Source organism: Bison bison, unplaced genomic scaffold, assembly GCF_000754665.1.
Source record: "Bison bison bison isolate TAMUID 2011002044 unplaced genomic scaffold, Bison_UMD1.0 scf7180017864280, whole genome shotgun sequence".
In the NCBI taxonomy this organism is placed as follows: domain Eukaryota; kingdom Metazoa; phylum Chordata; class Mammalia; order Artiodactyla; family Bovidae; genus Bison; species Bison bison.
Window position 1 is genome coordinate 4,812,085 of NW_011494852.1, and position 16,162 is coordinate 4,828,246.

A 16,162-nucleotide genomic window follows, 5' to 3' on the forward strand; every position below is an offset into this window, starting at 1 on the left:
CCCCCCCCCCCCCCCCTCGCCGACCCATGTTTTCCTTCAGTGAGGCGGCTGCGCAGTACAACCCAGAGCCCCTGGTAAGCCCCACATGTTTTCTCATTCTGAGGCCTTTTCCAACATCCCTCCTTGTCCCTTTGAAGAAGCCCCATCCCTTTCCTTATGAAATTTATCTCACTTAATCTCTCCCTTGTAACATCCTCAAACTTAGCTATTATTTTCCAGTCGCTAAGTCATATCCAACTCTTTGCGGACTTAGCTATATCCATTCCTATTCATTGCCCACCTCGCATTCATTGATCACTCACCACTCAGCCCACTCAGACTTTCCCAACCTACTGCTGTCCCGGTCAGGGCACCCTTCCCCCTACCTGCTCTGAAATCTCCTCCCTCTGCAGCCCCCTCGCACACATTACTCCAACATTGAGGCCAATGAGAGTGAGGAGGTCCGGCAGTTCCGGAGGCTTTTTGCCCAGCTGGCTGGAGATGTAAGTAAACAGGGGACCCTAGACCCGTTCTTAACCCTTCCATGCCTTCCCTTGGGCTGCCCTTTACATGTACACTCCACCATGGCAATCCCAAAGTTCCCATCCTCCTTCATCACACCCTCAGACCCCTTTCAGTCACCCCTGACCCATTCCTAACTTCTCCCCCCAGGACATGGAGGTCAGCGCCACAGAACTCATGAACATTCTCAACAAAGTGGTGACCCGACGTGAGTGACTGGGGGCAGCAGACAGGGCAGGTTTGGAGGCATGGTGGCTGGGGTAGTTGTGATCTCTGGCCTCTGACCTTCGACCTGTATCCCACAGATCCTGATCTGAAGACTGATGGCTTTGGCATTGACACATGTCGCAGCATGGTGGCTGTAATGGATGTATCCTTGAGGGTAGTCTGGTGGAGAACTTGGGGATGAGGGAATTTTCTTTGGCTACGAATCCTAACCACTGGATTGCCAGGGAATTCCCAAGAAGGGATTTTCTGCAAGAGTGGCTGGGGCAGTCCGGGTGTAGCTTTCATACCCACAGATGTGGACATGAGTACATTAGAACACACACCCACCTATGGACATGTGGCAATACATAATAACATCAGCTGTCATAACTGGCACTTTACTTATATTTACTTGACAGCCACCTTGTTAGACAGGTATGATTATTATATTCCATTTTACAGATGAAGAAACCAGGACCTAGAGAGGCAATCATTCAACTGACCTTATAACCTTATAGCCCCACCTTGTAACTGCCATAGGTTTGCCCACACGCACACACACACATACATGAAGATATGTAGAGGCGTGTGCATGGGAACACACATCATTCACTGATTTTGGACACAGGCACATACTGCACAAAGCATTATAGACACACACATATGCATGTCATGTGATGACATACATGTGTTGTCTAGGGTGAAACAAATGCAGCTCAGCCCCCTAGCAAGGTTATCGAACCTCTCTGTGCCTCGGTTTCCCTCTCGATAAAATTGGGTGAGTGAGAATGGTGATACCAAATTGGCGTTTCATGCAAAAGGCTTAGCACAATGGGTAGCACAGAGTAAGTGGTCTGCACACACTAACTGTTACTATGATCTCACCCGGGTAGATTTTTCAGCTCTGAAGCTGTTTCTCTGTCACCCAGATACAATACTGATGGGGCTGGTATCTTGAGGACTTAGTGAGACAAGTGATGTTCCTGAGAAGTTTAGCAGTATCTGAAGTCATGTGATAAGTCTTGGCCATTGTTGCTATTTACTAAGAATTTATCAAGTGCCAGCCCTTGAGTGAGGGCTTTATACCAATATCTCATTCACTTTTTATCACAAATGCACAGGTATTTACTCTTATCACCTCATTTCCCTAGAGTTCTAAGGTACCCTGGTGTTTTACATGTCCTAACATTTATAAGTTTGAATTACTATCAAAGAACGTTATAAATGAGGATTTCATGTGATTATGTGTAGAGGGAGTCTTTATCATTTAGAAATACAAACTAAAGTACGTATGGGCAAGACGAACAGTGAAGCCGCACGCAAGGTGGCGGCACGAGGGTGGGATGGGAGCTGGGCTTCTAGCCCAGGCTCCCCTGCTTGGCCCTTACCATCATCGTGTACACTGTCCACACTTCTGGGTATGGCTATTCTTAACACCCTCCCACCAGAGTGACACGACTGGCAAACTGGGCTTCGAAGAATTCAAGTACTTGTGGAACAACATCAAAAAGTGGCAGGTGTGTTCAGCCTCTGAAACGCCTGGCACAAAGACAGCGCCCCAAGCCTTGGAAATGCCACGCCCCATGAGGCCCAGCTGAATCCTGACCTCCTTGTCCCCACAGGCCGTATACAAACAGTTTGATGTTGACCGTTCAGGGACCATTGGCAGCAGTGAACTCCCAGGGGCCTTTGAGGCAGCAGGTGTGGCTGGCAGGAACGTGGTGGGACTGGGGGTGGGACTGGTGAGGCAGCCCCCACTGCTCTGGTCTGAGCCTGAATCCTGGGGCTGGGAGAGGGTTTGGCTATGTGGCCCCCACACCTAGTAACTAAATCATTCTCAGGATTCCGCCTGAATGAACATCTCTACAACATGATCATCCGACGCTACTCAGATGAGGGAGGGAACATGGATTTTGACAATTTCATCAGCTGCCTGGTCAGACTGGATGCCATGTTCCGTAAGTGACACCCTAGCTCTCTTCCCAGGTGGGGATTTGTCCAGCCTCCTTGAGCCAAGCCTCCTTTGAGCCTGACACTGAGGTGGGCAGTGTTAGGGGCACAGCAGTGACTGAAACAGCCCATGTTCCTGCCCTGATGTTGCTCACAGTCCACAGGAGAGGCAAATTACCAGACAGTGACCGCTCGGGATGGTTAAGTCTGGGATCGGGGAAGCCTTTGCAGAGTGATGGGGGCTGTGAGGGGAAGATCAGGGTAGATCAGGTTTAGACTTGTGACTGGGAGCTCTTCAAACTTGGCAGCTGATGTAGCTTAAGTGATCAAGGAGGCATTCCTGGAGGAGGGAGGGCATGTGTGAATTGAGACCTGATGGGTAAGAAGTGACCCCAGCAAGCGAGTGGGGAGCAGTGTTGCATTGGGAACAGCCTGTGTGAAGGCCTAGAAAGGAAAGAGGAAATGGTGATCTTGGTGATTTGGGTTAGAGTATTTCATGGAGGAGGAACCTAGGGTTCAAGGAGGCGAATTTCTTGCTCACAGCCACTTAGCTAGAAGTTGCAAAGCTAGAATTTGAACTCACATTTGTCTGAGAGAGGGGGCAGGAGCAGTGGGATGGTCAGGCCATGCAGGGCTGTGAATGCCAAGTTTGGAGGTGTCCCCATCAGACACTAATGGGGACAGTGAATAGGGTCTAGGCAGGGGAAGAACAGGGTCTCAGGTTTCCTTTAGGAAGATCTCCTGGCATGCCAAGAGCCCAGGGCGGACAGTATATTAAGAGCATGCAGGGAAGAAAAGGGGCAGGTATGTTGGGGACATGAAGGGAAGGTGGGAGAGGACAACAGGGCAGATGATGCTAAAAGCCATATATGAGAGGGTCAAGAAATGGCCTGGGATTTACCAGGAAGAGGGCCAGCTGCGAGTGGAGTGTCCAGGGTACCACATGTGTGGATCCCTGTGGGTGGTAACTGAGCCGTGAGTGAGAGAGAGCCACACAGGCTCTGTGGGCACCTGTTTACATACAGGTTTGGCTGTGAGTGGGGAACATGGAGATGAGTTTCAGGGCAGGAGTGGGGACCACACAGACTGTAGGAGCAGGAAATGCAGAGCCTCCTTCCAGTAGCTTGTTTTAGCTGGAACTGGAGGGTGTGGAGCTTAGAGGTTGGTAGGGGGCTGGGGCTTGGGCAGAGGGTGATGAGGGGCGTGAAGGTCAAGATATGGAGGCCATTATTGAGATGAGTAGCAGTCTGGGTTCCAATCCCAGTTTCCTTTTTCTCTATGTAACACAGGCACATCACTTCACCTTTCTGTGCCTTATTTTAAAATGACACTTATCTCCTAAAATCGGATTAAATGAATTCATACATGGAAAGCACTTTATACAGGTGCTTGCCAGAGCAGACAGACTACTAGCTGTGAGTATTATCATATATTAGTATATTTTACTCCTAAAAGCCAGTCCTACCAACCCTTCCTTTCCCCAGGTGCCTTCAAATCTCTCGACAAAGATGGCACTGGACAAATCCAGGTGAACATCCAGGAGGTAAGAGCCCCCATCTCCACCCTGGGATGTGGGATCCTAGCAGGGGGCCCCTCCCCTCAGCCCCATGTACCAGCTTGGAGCTAGGGCTCCCTCCCTCCCATTTTCCCAAAGACCCCTGGGTGAGAGCAGAGAAGGGCTGCTGGTATTCCTGGGTTCCCTGCTCCTCACTGTCTGTCCCTTCCTTTCCCCAGTGGCTGCAGCTGACCATGTACTCCTGAACGGGAGCCCCAGGCCTGCCCCCTCATCACCTTGCTGTAGGAGTCACCTTGGACTCTTCGGTCTCCCCCAGGGCTGATTCTGTCTGCAGTCACATCTTCGTGGGTCCTGCTGACCCCTTTCTGTCTTCTCAGCCCTTGACACCTGGATTCTGTCAACAGCCAGGGCCCAACATGCTTCAACACGCCTTGCCCCTCGAGTCACCCCCACCCAGCACACCCATCTCGTCTACTCCATAACCCTTCTCTTGCACCTGTGCCAAGCCCAACATTTGTGTGGCTTCCACACCCCAAGGGCCCTTCTCTTAGTTCTGGGAGGATCACTCCAGTCCCTTCATACCCAGGCACACCCATTCAGTTACCACCCGGGCACCTGAACTCCAGGCCAAAACAGGGCCACATGCCCCAGTGCCTTTGTCTGTATTCTGCTCCCAGGCTGCCAGGCCCAGGAGGAAATAAATGCACCCTAGTTGCTGCTCTCTCCGAGATCTGCCTCCTGTTCTGAGTTGGGGGATGGCTCTGCCTCTGTTTGAGGCAGAGGAAGCCTGTCTGTATGTGTCTCCTAGTCCCAGTCTTTTTTCTCATTCTGGATCCCAATTGAGCTGTAGCCTTATTCTTGCTGAGATCGCGCTCAGATCCCATGGAAACCAAGACTAGAAGTCTGGACCATCTGTGGGAGGTCTCAGTGTCCCCCTGGCTGTGCCCCCCAGGGCCCTGTTTGCCCCTCTCAGCTTCTGTGCTTGAATGAGTCTGTCTTCACTTGCTTCTACCTATCTGGTGTCCCACACTGTGCTCAGGATCTTCCTCCCCACCCCCGGGCCTCTGCAGGGAGAGGGGCTGCCATCCCAGGATACAAAGCAGGTCCCCAGACCCTGAGGGGACAGCCCAGGGATGCTGTTTGGGGCTTCTGGGAGGGCTGAGAGGCAGTGACATCTAGGGATAACCCTGGTCTAGTAGGAGGGTCCCAGGGTTGTCCACAGGGCAGAGATGACTTGCTGGTGGAAGGATGGGCTAGGAGGCACAAATAGGGAGCATGGAGCTGGGCTGTGTTCCCCAGGAAACCAGCACATTTATTGATGCCTGTTCGGGTCCTGCAGACTTCTTGGTTTCACTTCTTGTGAGGGAAGGAGGCCCAGCCAAGGCAGTACAGGCTGTAGAGAGTGCCTAGGGAGGGAGTGTGAGGGATACTGAATGAGGCCCCAGTTCCCTCCCTGAGCCCCATCTTGCTTCTGACCCCGTGCTGCAGGCTCGAGTCCCTTCCCAAACTGCCCTTCAGCTGGGGAAATGCTGGACCTTGATACAGACCAGGCTTCAGGCTTTCTCCCCAGATGCATCACTAGCCCAGCCACCTTCCTGGGACAGGAGCCCAAGCCCTGGGTTGCTCCCTCCGTATTTGTCAGCCCAGGCTCCCATAGGGTCCCACACAAGCTCAGAATCCAATTCTCTGGTGAAACCCTAGCGCCAGAACCCGCCCCTTCCCCTCTCCATCTCTAGCCCCGCCGCCTCTTCCCGCAGTTCAGGCCGAGCCTGGCCCTGCAACTCACCCCCCAGACACAGAGTCATCGTCACTCGATACAGGATGTTGTCTGTTGCACCGCCCTTCAAGTGCACCGGGAGGCCATTGTCCTCCTGGAAGTTGGGGGCACACGATGAGAAAGGCGTTGTCAGCATCGCAGACCTTAAGTTCCTGCCACCCCCAACTTCTCTTCGGGACCAAGCGGGCGGCCCAGGCTCCTCCCCCGCTCCTCCCTCGCTCCGCCCACCTGGAAGAGTTTCTGTTTCTCAGCTACTCGGTTCTCGAAGCGGTTCCGGGCGGTTGAGCTAAAGGAGCGGACCAGCGCTTGGGAGACCTGTGCAGAGGGGATGGATGGACACTGGGGGAGTCTGGAGGGGCGTCCCGGAGGAAGTCCCTTTGGGGGGAGGGTGTCGGACTTTCCCAGGCTCTAACTTGGGGACACTTCTGTCCCTTGGGAGCGTCTCAAAGGCAAGATGCGAACTGACCGCGCGAGTAGGGGAGGGTGTCCTGGCAGGAAAGGCCTAGATGAACGGGACTCGTGCCTAGAGGGTCTGGCTTGAAGGTTATCGGACCGTCTAGAGGATCGGACCCAGAAGGAAGGCTCACGTTCCGCGGGTCCCAGTCCCGAGAGGTTTTGTTTTTTTTTTTTTCTTTTCGGTTCCCAGGGTTAATGGGAGGAGCTCAGGTCGCGGGAAGGGCAGGGCTGGATCGGGGTGCTTAGGGAATTTCCCGGCAGCCTAAGAAGTTAGGGAGAGGGGAAGGAATGCTAAGGGAGCCCTGGATGAAGGGAAGAAGTTCAAACTCTGCGCTTTCGGTCAAGTTAACGGGTCCCCGGCTGTCTCAAAAGATTTTGGGTTGGGAGCTAGGGAGAGGGGCCCCAGGCTTATTAGGAGGGAGTCCCGAGCCCTGAAGAGGGCTCACGTTCCAAGTCCCCAGATCCCGGAATTGGGGGACAGTCTCAGATAGGGGTGAGAGTTTCTGAGAGTTTCCGAGTTGGGGGCCGCAACCCGACCCTTGGGGGGCCCTCACCCGCAGGGCCCTCATCCTGTGTCCTCGTCTTCGGCCGGAGTCACCTCCCCTCTCTGCCCAAGGACAGACGGCGCCCTCCCCTCTGGGGGAGTCCCAGGCCACGCCCCCCGCGCGCCCCAGGACACCGTGGCTCCGGAGGACGCTTTCCGATTCGTCCAATAGGTGGGCGGGGAAGACGCTGCAACCCCATCCCCGCATCCTAGTGCCGAATGGTTGGAGCACCCATCTGTTACTCATCTCAGAATTCTGTTGGTCCACGCGGAGAGGAAAGCGGTCCCAGAGAATACATTTTTGGGTTGTTTCTGCGGAGGTATCCGGCTAGGGCAAGTGCAGTTCCTCCGTTGGGTTCCTCGGATCGCTCCCTATCCGGTTGATGTTGAGAGCAACTAAAGGAAGGTAAGACACCATCTTTCGTTATACCATTTTCCTCCCACGTTGTAACAGATGGCTGTGGCTTTGGCTAAATGTCAGTGTTCGTTTTTGGGTTCAGGGACTACGTTGTATGGAAAGTACACTCAACTCACACCACATCCAGATGAGATACGAGACCCAAAGAAGTAGATTACGCCCATTTCTCATACAGGAGGGAGCATACGCTGCTTATTAAGTGGAATGAAAGGCAGGATAATTTGCTTGTTTAAATAATTATTTGTCATTATCTTTGTTTATTGTGAACCCATGTAGCCGACTGCTTAAGTTAAACATGCGCACAGAATGACTGCGCTGCATAGCAACCGTCTTTGCTTCTTCATCTTATCCCCACCTCCTCACTCAGTTCTTCACCCTGGAAAACAGTGTACTTGCTCTGTTTGTTGACTTTAGACTCCACTGCATCCTCAGCACCTGACAAATGGGTGGATTTGATAAATATTTGTCAAAGGATATACAATATAAGCCAAATGTTCTGTAACTTGGTCACTCCCACCTACTTAACCAAGTAGGACTTCAGGGCTCCTCCTAGATTCTACTCATTTAGATATTTCCAGTCATCCAGGAAGTGGCCACACATGGGCTCATTCCCCCAGCTGTCCCCTGTTATCTGCAGCTGTGTAGGATCAGTATTCAGGGAAGAAAACAGAAATTGCTCTGGGTTGCTGCTGCTGCTAAGTCACTTCAGTCGTGTCCAACTCTGTGTGACCCCATAAACGGCAGCCCACCAGGCTCCCCCATCCCTGGGATTCTCAAGGCAAGAACACTGGAGTGGGTTGCCATTTCCTTCTCCAATGCGTGAAAGTGAAAGCTCTGGGTTGGGATACCAGAAAGGTTGGAAAGGCTGAAGGAGTGCCCTCTAAGCAGGACTGTGAACTTATGTATGGGGCCCTGTGCAAAATGAAAATGTGGGACCCCCTCGTTCAAACAGCGAACAGCAGGAAGGAAAAAAAAAAACGCTGTTAAAAATAATAAGATATTGGGACTTGCCTGGTGGTCTAGCGGCTGGGGCTCTGCGCTCCCAGTGCAGGGAGCATGGGTTCGGTCCCTGGTCAGGGAACTAGATCCCACATGTTGCAACTAAGACCTGGCACAGCCAAATAAATAGATATTAAAAAAATAAAAATACTAAGATATAAAGCATTTTCCTTTCTTCCATTATTGTTCTTAACTTGTCATGGTGCTTTTAATGTGCTATTCATTGTCATGCTCCCTGGAGCAAGGGATACCCTGGGGTGAGTCCAAGCTCTCAGAGTCACCTGGCTGACCTGCCCTGCAACTTTGTGTATCTGTACACATGGCTGCTGGCTGCCAGGTTCTCCTTCTCTCCCCACCAACCACTGGACCAACTGATGCCTTGGCCTGAGGTGAAGTCAAACAAGGCATCTCTCCTCACAGGCTTGCTCCCTACAGGGGGATGCAGCCTCTCTTCCAAGAAGACATAGGAGCTGGGATCAATGGTGGACAGGACACTCGCCCCTGCTGGTCACCTGCTGAACATGCCACGGACTGCCAATTGAGGAGGGAGTAGCTGCCACTCTGCCCTGCCCTCAGAGGCCATGGGATGTGTGTAGTGGGCCTTGACCTTCCTGAAGCCCAGGCCCTCAGGAGGCAGAACTGCCTGCCTGTCTCAGGGAGACAGAGTGGTGGGAAGAGAGAATGCACACAGATCAGGCTCTAAGTTCCCGATGCCTGCTCCATTGTCCCAGCAGACTTCACTTATAAAACACAAAACACAAATTCAAAGATAACACGAAGAATTACAAGGTGGCGCGCTTCCCTGGTGGTCTAGTGGTTAAGAATCTGCCTGCCAAAGCAGGCGATATGGTTCGATCCCTGGTCAGGGAAGATTCCACATGCTGCGGAGCAACTAAGCCCATGTACCACAACTTCTGAAGCCCGTGCACCTAGAGCCCATGCTTCACAATGAGGAGTAGCCTCCACTTACCACAACTAGAGAAAGTCCGGGCGCCATAAAGAAGACCCAGCACAGCATATAAATAAATAAATAAATCACAAAGATGTGTGTTGCATGAGCAGCAGTTCATAAAAAATAAAAAGGAATTAATTACATGATGGCAACTGCAGAGGATTAGACTCCCCACTTCTGAGGGTGGGGCTCTGTGTAGCTGCACTAGACACATGCCTCACTTTTAAGCTAGTCCTATAGGACTGACACTCAGGACATGTAAAAACTGAACTAAGAAGGCTGTTCTCTGAAGCTGCCCCTACAGGGACAGAGTCCAGAACACACTCTGTAGCACTGACCTTGGTCAGGAAGCCCTAGTCACAAACTGCTGCTGGGACTCCTCTGGTGGTCCAGTGGCTAAGACTCCTCACTCCCAATGCAGGGGACCTGCGTTCGATCCCTGGTTGGGAACTAGATCCTACATGATACAACTAAAATTTCTGCATGCAATAAATAAAATTTCTGCATGCAATAAATAAAAATTCTGCATGCTGCAACTAAAAAAAAACAAGACCTGCATGCTCCAAGGAAGATCTGTATACTGCAACTAAGAGCTGGTGCAGCCAAATAAATAACTAAAAATAAATATTAAAAAGAAAAAAGAAGCTGCTGCCGCCATCACTCAGGTCTCCTTTAGGAATGGGTTCATCAGCTTGCAAGACTAAAGAGTTCAACTTCAGGATCAAGAGCCAGCTGGGGGATGTAAACTCTGTTGCCCTGGGTTAGCATGAACGCTTATTGATATAACAAAAAGGCACCAAAATTCTGTGATTTCAAGAACACAGAACTTATATATTTGCCAATCTCACTCTGTGGATATTATTTGGATCTTGATATGGGCAAACAAAAAAAACTGCAACATTTTTGAGACAATTGGAAATTTAAACAATGATTGACTTAAAAAAAATTTTTTTTAATGTGTTTATTTTTGGCTCTCCTGGGTCTTTGTTGCTGCGAGAGTTTTCTCCGGTTGCAGGCTTCTTATTTCAGCGGCTTCCCTTGTTGCGGACCACAGGTTCGAGGGCACTGAGCTTCAGTAGCTGCAGCATGTGGGCTCAGTAGTTGCGGTTCCCGGCTCTAGAGCACAGGCTCAACACTTACGGCCAACAGAGTGAGTTGCTCCTTGGCATGCGGGATCTTCCTGGATCAGGGATCGAACCCGACTCTCCTGCATTGGTGGGCAGATTCTTTACCACTGAGCCACCAGGGAAGTCCCAATGATTGACTTTGCCCTCAACATTTTATGAAAAATTTCAAAGATACAGAAAGGGTAAAGGAATCTTCTAGTAAACACTCATATACCCACCACCTAGATTCTATAATAAACACTTTGCTACATTTGCCTTATCATATAACTAGTCATCTATACCTCTATTCATCCATATATTTTTTTGATCTATTTTAAAATAGATTGCAGACATTAATATTTTTAATTCAAATACTTCATGTGTCATGGACTTACCTGGTGGCTCAGATGGTAAAGCATCTGCCTACAGAGACCCAGGTTCGATCCCTGGGTTGGGAAGATCCTCTAGAGAAGGAAATGGCAACCCACTCCAGTACTCTTGCCTGGATAATCCCATGGACGGAGGAGCGTTGTAGGCTACAGTCCATGGGGTCGCAAAGAGTCGGACACGACTGAGTGACTTCACTTCTACTTCTGTACTTCATGTGTCATTAACTAGACTGCTTGGATATAGTAAATAATTTAAACTTTTATTTCTATTGTGGTTGTGTTTTTTTTTTAAGAGTGAGTCTCTGCTGCTGCTGCTAAGTCGCTTCAGTTGTGTCCGACTCTGTGCGACCCCATAGATGGCAGCCCATCAGGCTCCACTGTCCCTGGGATTCTCCAGGCAAGAACACTGGAGTGGGTTGCCATTTCCTTCTCCAATGCATGCAAGTGAAAAGTGAAAGTGAAGTCGCTCAGTCGTGTCCGACTCTTAGTGACCCCATGGACTGCAGCCTTCCAGGCTTCTCCGTCCATGGGATTTTCCAGGCAAGACTACTGGAGTGGGGTGCCATTGCCTTCTCCAAGTGAGTCTCTACAATTTAGAAATACATACTCAAATATTTTTGGTGGAATAATGTGAAGTCTAGTATCTAACTGCCAAGAAACAAATCACCTCAAAATGTGGAAGCGTAACATAACAGTAAACATTTCACAGCCTCTGTGGGTCAGAAATATGGGGATTTAGCTCAGCTACAGCTTCACAGCTCAGGATAGTGGTGGGCAGGAACCTACCAGCATTTGCCTGTCCTGAATGGGGAGGGAGACTGATGGCCGCCAGGCAGCCTTCTAGAGTCCAGAACCAAGCTTTGGTGTCACGCTGCTGCCATCTTGTGGCAGGTCTGGAAAACAGCCCCTCCCACCTCTACTTTCCACATTCTAATCCTTTTTGAAGATGTTTTAGGACTTGTCTTTAGAAAAGATTTACTTTTAACTCCCCAGTTGTTGAGTAGATCATGAGTTCAATATGGTTTAAAATTCATAAGTGTGCATAGGAAGAAAAATCTTCCTTCTGATCACTCTCTGTGATCCTCTCCAAGGGAACCATTCTGTGTTATTATGTGTCCTTCCAAGGAAATGTTATACATGTAAAAAACAAAACAAAACAAAACAAAAATAACCCCTCAAATACAACAACAAAAGTACAAAAATATACTCGGCCTTCCTCAGGCATAAAAGGATAATTCCTGAAATCAGCAGTTATTCAGTGATATTTATTGATCCTGATTTGAACAAGCAATATGTATATATTTTCAACAAAGAAAAAATATAAAAATAATATGACCAAACGGGGAAATGTGAACACTGACTGAAAACTTTATTATATGAAGGAATTAATGTTCATTTTTTAGGGGTAATATGGAGCTTGAAACTGTATACAGGCCCCTGTGTCCCTGATTTTTGAAGTAAAAGGCTTTTGCTTTAGTCTCCTAGTCCTCCCCAGAGTCCCAAAAGGCTTGCTCAAGAGTTAATGATTAGAAAATGTGAAGATGTAGAAACAAGAAATAGCTGTTGGACTGGGAAGCCAGTAACAGTTTAGACTATAAACCAGTCACATAGCAGAATCACAACACCCAGTTCCCTGAAGATATGAAGGTCTGGCACACCTTCTTAAGTTGTTCCTGTAAGGAACCAGACCCCCACCAGCTGAAAACTGCTGGCCTCAAGCACATAGACCCCAGAACAGTTGAAACCAGAAGACTGACAACGTGCAAAACTTCACCTTGATCCCAACCAATCAACACATTTCAGTATAATAGCTCCAGTGTTTGAACAAAATATTTCATTAATTCAGCTCTTTGATGAGATTCATTTTAACAATTCTTACTGCATTTGAAAACAATGCATTTAATAAGATTCAGAAGAATCTCTTTGGGTGCCAAAGTTTTGTCATATAAAGAATTATTCCTGTAATTCTCCCAATAGTTTAATAGCTCCACTATCTTTTCTGGTCATACTTATAGCTCCATCACTTGTAATTCCTTTACAAAATTTTCAGTTTCATGTGTACTGATTAATAATGCCTTTTTATAATCCTGGTGGTATGTTCAATCCTGTGAGTATAGAGTTGAATTTAAGTAAAACTAAAGTGTCATAAAATTATCTTTTTGTGTTTTTTTTTTTCCCTTTGGCAGTACGCATAGCTTGCAGGATCTTAGTTCTCTAACTAGGGATTGAGCCCAAACCCTTGGTGATAGCATGGAGTCCTAACCACTGGACTGCCAGGGAATTTCCTCATAAAATTATCTTGATATGTCACATAAATAAAAAGTATTGTGAAGTTTGCAGTATCAGTATTCTAAGGAAATAGACTATATCAAATCTATGCCAGACTTGATGGCCTAAAAAGAATTGCTTCTTAGTATTTCACAGCAGTGTAGGTTTGGTTTGATGAGATATATGCCCTTATTATTGAGATGTAGAGTTCTAACTTATCTGTTGATTTATTATGGAAAAATTATATACACTATATCCCAAAATAGAAGTTTGTTTTTTTTTTTTTCTTGGCTGAGCTGTATGGCTTGTGGGATCTTTGTTCCCCAACCAGGGATTGAACCTGGGCCCTCAGCAGTGAAAGTGCCAAGTCCTAAGTTGTTTCACTGATACTCTGTCACACCAAATGCAGGTAAGTACAAATAAGGTTAAGGTAAAGGAACCCTCCTTTAGCAGTGGGGTGAGTAGGAGACAATCAAAACAGATCACCCCACCAGGTAAAGAACCTGGAGCAGATGAGGTTCTGGCTGAGGGTGGTGGAAATACAGAATGGGCTGAGGAAGAAGGAAGCTATCAATTATGGCCTTGTGACCGGTTACAAAAATGAAAATTGTAGTGGCTTTCCATACTTCCCATTTGCCTATTTAAAAAAAACATGTACTTGCTTGACTGTGCTGGCTGTTTGTTATGGCAGGTGAGCTCTTTAGTTGCGGATTGTGGGATTGAACCCCGGCCCCCTGTGTTGGGAGCCCCAAGTCTTAGCCACTGGCCCCCAGTGAAGTCTCTTATTAGCCTCTGTGTGTGTTAGTTGCTCAGTCGTGTCCTACTCTTTGTGACCCCATGGACTATAACCCACCAGTCTCCTCTGTCCTTGGAATTCTCTAGGCAAAAATACTGGAGTAGGTTGCCATGCCCTTCTCCAGGGGATCTTCCTGACCCAGGGATTGAACCTGGATTTCCTGCATTGGAGGCATTCTTTACCATCTGAGCCACGAAGAATGGCCAGTCGCCCATTTTCCTACTGTATGTATTTATTTGTACGTGCTATTTTCTCCTCTTTCCTTGATACATTTTTAGTTTATACGCAAGTTTTTGGAAGTTACTTTACAATTGAGCCTTAAACTAGTATTCAGTCAGACTGTGACTTGAGGAGTAATTAATATAGCCAGTAATGCATACAGTGACTTCTGGGGTCTGTGCATCTCACTTAGGGGAAAGGGGGAGAATTTCTTCATTTGTAATGAGGACAGTTGTATCTTGTTACACGACTAAGTTTCTCATTTTGCAGTTGTATAGGGGCTTACATGGGTGTAGAGCGTGCTACACTAATCAGTCCAAGAGATAGACAGTGTTGATTACTGATTTATTGCCCTTTAGCTCTAAATTCTGGAGAAGGCAATGGCACCCCACTCCAATACTCTTGCCTGGAAAATCCCATTGGACGGAGGAGCCTGGTAGGCTGCAGACCATGGGGTCGCAAAGAGTCGGACACGACTGAGCAACTCACTTTCACTTTTCCCTTTCATGCATTGGAGAAGGAAATGGCAACCCACTCCAGTGTTCTTGCCTGGAGAATCCCAGGGACGGGGGAGCCTGGTGGGCTGCCGTCTATGGGGTCGCACAGAGTCAGACACGACTGAAGTGACTTAGCAGCAGCAGCAGCAGCAGCAGCTCTAAATTCACCCTTTTGTCTGTTTCGTGAAAATGAATATAGGGTCATTAAAAAAAGCTTTTTCTTTGCCAGTTGGCATGATGATAAGTTTCATCAGTAGAGTGGATGGACACTGCAGAATGGAAAGGGGGGTCTGCGTCCTCGTTCTGCTGTGCTCGGTGGCCAGGCTCCTACAGTGCGCTTGGCTTCCCCGATGCCCAGCTCCTGCAGCGTGGGCAGTTTCTGGCACCAGGTTCCCACGGTGTTCTCAGCTTCTCCTGAACCAGGGCGCTGCACAGCATAAAGTACAGAGCAGCCAAGTAGCACCTAGTGGCCAGTAGCTTTGTTTTTTCCCCCGTAGTCCTGCTGTGTGGGGTCTTAGTTCTGGACCAGGGACTGAACCCACACCGCCTGCAGTGGAAGCATGGCATCTTAACCACTGCACCACCAGGGAAGTGTCCTCTTTGGGTGGTTTTATAGCAGAGTGCCTCGGGTGAGACACTTCCCCTCAAACAGCTTTCCCTGACACACCAGAGTGGATTTCCATTCCAAGAAGTTCCAAGTGGCACATTTCCAGCAAGATCCACCACCACCATTCTCTCGCCCTTCGGTGAGCCATAGCCATGCCCTCTCCAACAAGCTCTGGATCTCAAGCCCTGGGAGGGCCTCTTCCTCGAGTGTTCTACATCAGGCCTAGGGGAGCTGTGAGCTTGGATGGCCTCTCAGAGTTCTCCAAGTTGGGACAATGGGGCTGGAATCTCTAGCATCAACCAGTAACTGGATACAGGCGTACCTTGTTTTATTATGCTTCACTTTATTGTGCTTTGCAGATATTGTGGTTTTTACTAATTAAAGGTCTGTGACAACCCTGCGTTGTCAGATGAAGGTTAGCACTTTATAGCAGTAAAGGATTTTAAAAATAAGGTATGTACTTTTAAAAGATATAATTCTATTGTACTCTTAATAGGCTATGGTATAGAGTAAACATAATTTTCATATGCCCTGGGAAACCAAAAATTGATGTGACTCGCTTTATTGTGTTATTCACTTTATCATGGTGGCCTGGAACTAAGCTCACAGTATCTCTGATGTGTGCATGTATAAGGCATCTCTAGAAAGGGGATATAACATTGCAATCTTTATTTGACCTTTTGTCTTTTTTTTTTTTACTTTTAAATTTAGATACAATTGACATATAATGTTCTATTAGTTGAGGTGTACAACATGACGATATTTGTATATACGGCAAAATGAGCACCACCACAAGTATAGTTAACATTCATCACCAGACGTAGTTGCAAATAGAAATCTTTCTTTAGCTGAGAGCATGCACTGGGGAGAACTCAGCTGCAAGGCATTACCAGCCAGCGCTTCAAGCAGATGAAGGGCTGAGTGCCTTGGTCCTGAAACAGTGATCTGGACGGCAGAGCA

The 16,162-nt window shown here is 48.4% G+C and overlaps 3 protein-coding genes across 3 annotated transcripts in view; 2 read left to right on the forward strand and 1 right to left on the reverse strand.

Moving 5' to 3' along the window:
- Nucleotides 1-23: 23 nt before the first annotated feature.
- Nucleotides 24-4,902, forward strand: CAPNS1 (calpain, small subunit 1). Its single transcript, XM_010849057.1, has 9 exons — nt 24-74; nt 393-482; nt 652-709; nt 807-871; nt 2,157-2,225; nt 2,331-2,409; nt 2,550-2,666; nt 4,143-4,201; nt 4,393-4,902. Exons 1-9 carry the CDS (start codon nt 27-29, stop codon nt 4,417-4,419), a joined length of 612 nt encoding a protein of 203 aa, XP_010847359.1. The 5' UTR covers nt 24-26; the 3' UTR covers nt 4,420-4,902.
- Nucleotides 4,903-5,441: 539 nt separating this feature from the next.
- LOC104995277 (cytochrome c oxidase subunit 7A1, mitochondrial) lies at nt 5,442-7,065 on the reverse strand. The gene is made up of 4 exons (XM_010849072.1): nt 6,962-7,065; nt 6,180-6,266; nt 5,961-6,045; nt 5,442-5,580 (listed from the first exon to the last, which is right to left on the reverse strand). The coding sequence occupies exons 1-4, from the start codon at nt 6,974-6,976 to the stop codon at nt 5,525-5,527; spliced, it is 243 nt and encodes an 80-aa protein (XP_010847374.1). The 5' UTR covers nt 6,977-7,065; the 3' UTR covers nt 5,442-5,524.
- A 104-nt stretch (nt 7,066-7,169) lies between these two features.
- ZNF146 (zinc finger protein 146) overlaps nt 7,170-16,162 on the forward strand; it is a 69,338-nt gene continuing 60,345 nt past the window's right edge. The window contains exon 1 of the mRNA XM_010849063.1: nt 7,170-7,357. The gene's annotated coding sequence lies outside the window, so the exon portion shown is untranslated. The remainder of the gene's footprint in view (nt 7,358-16,162) is intronic.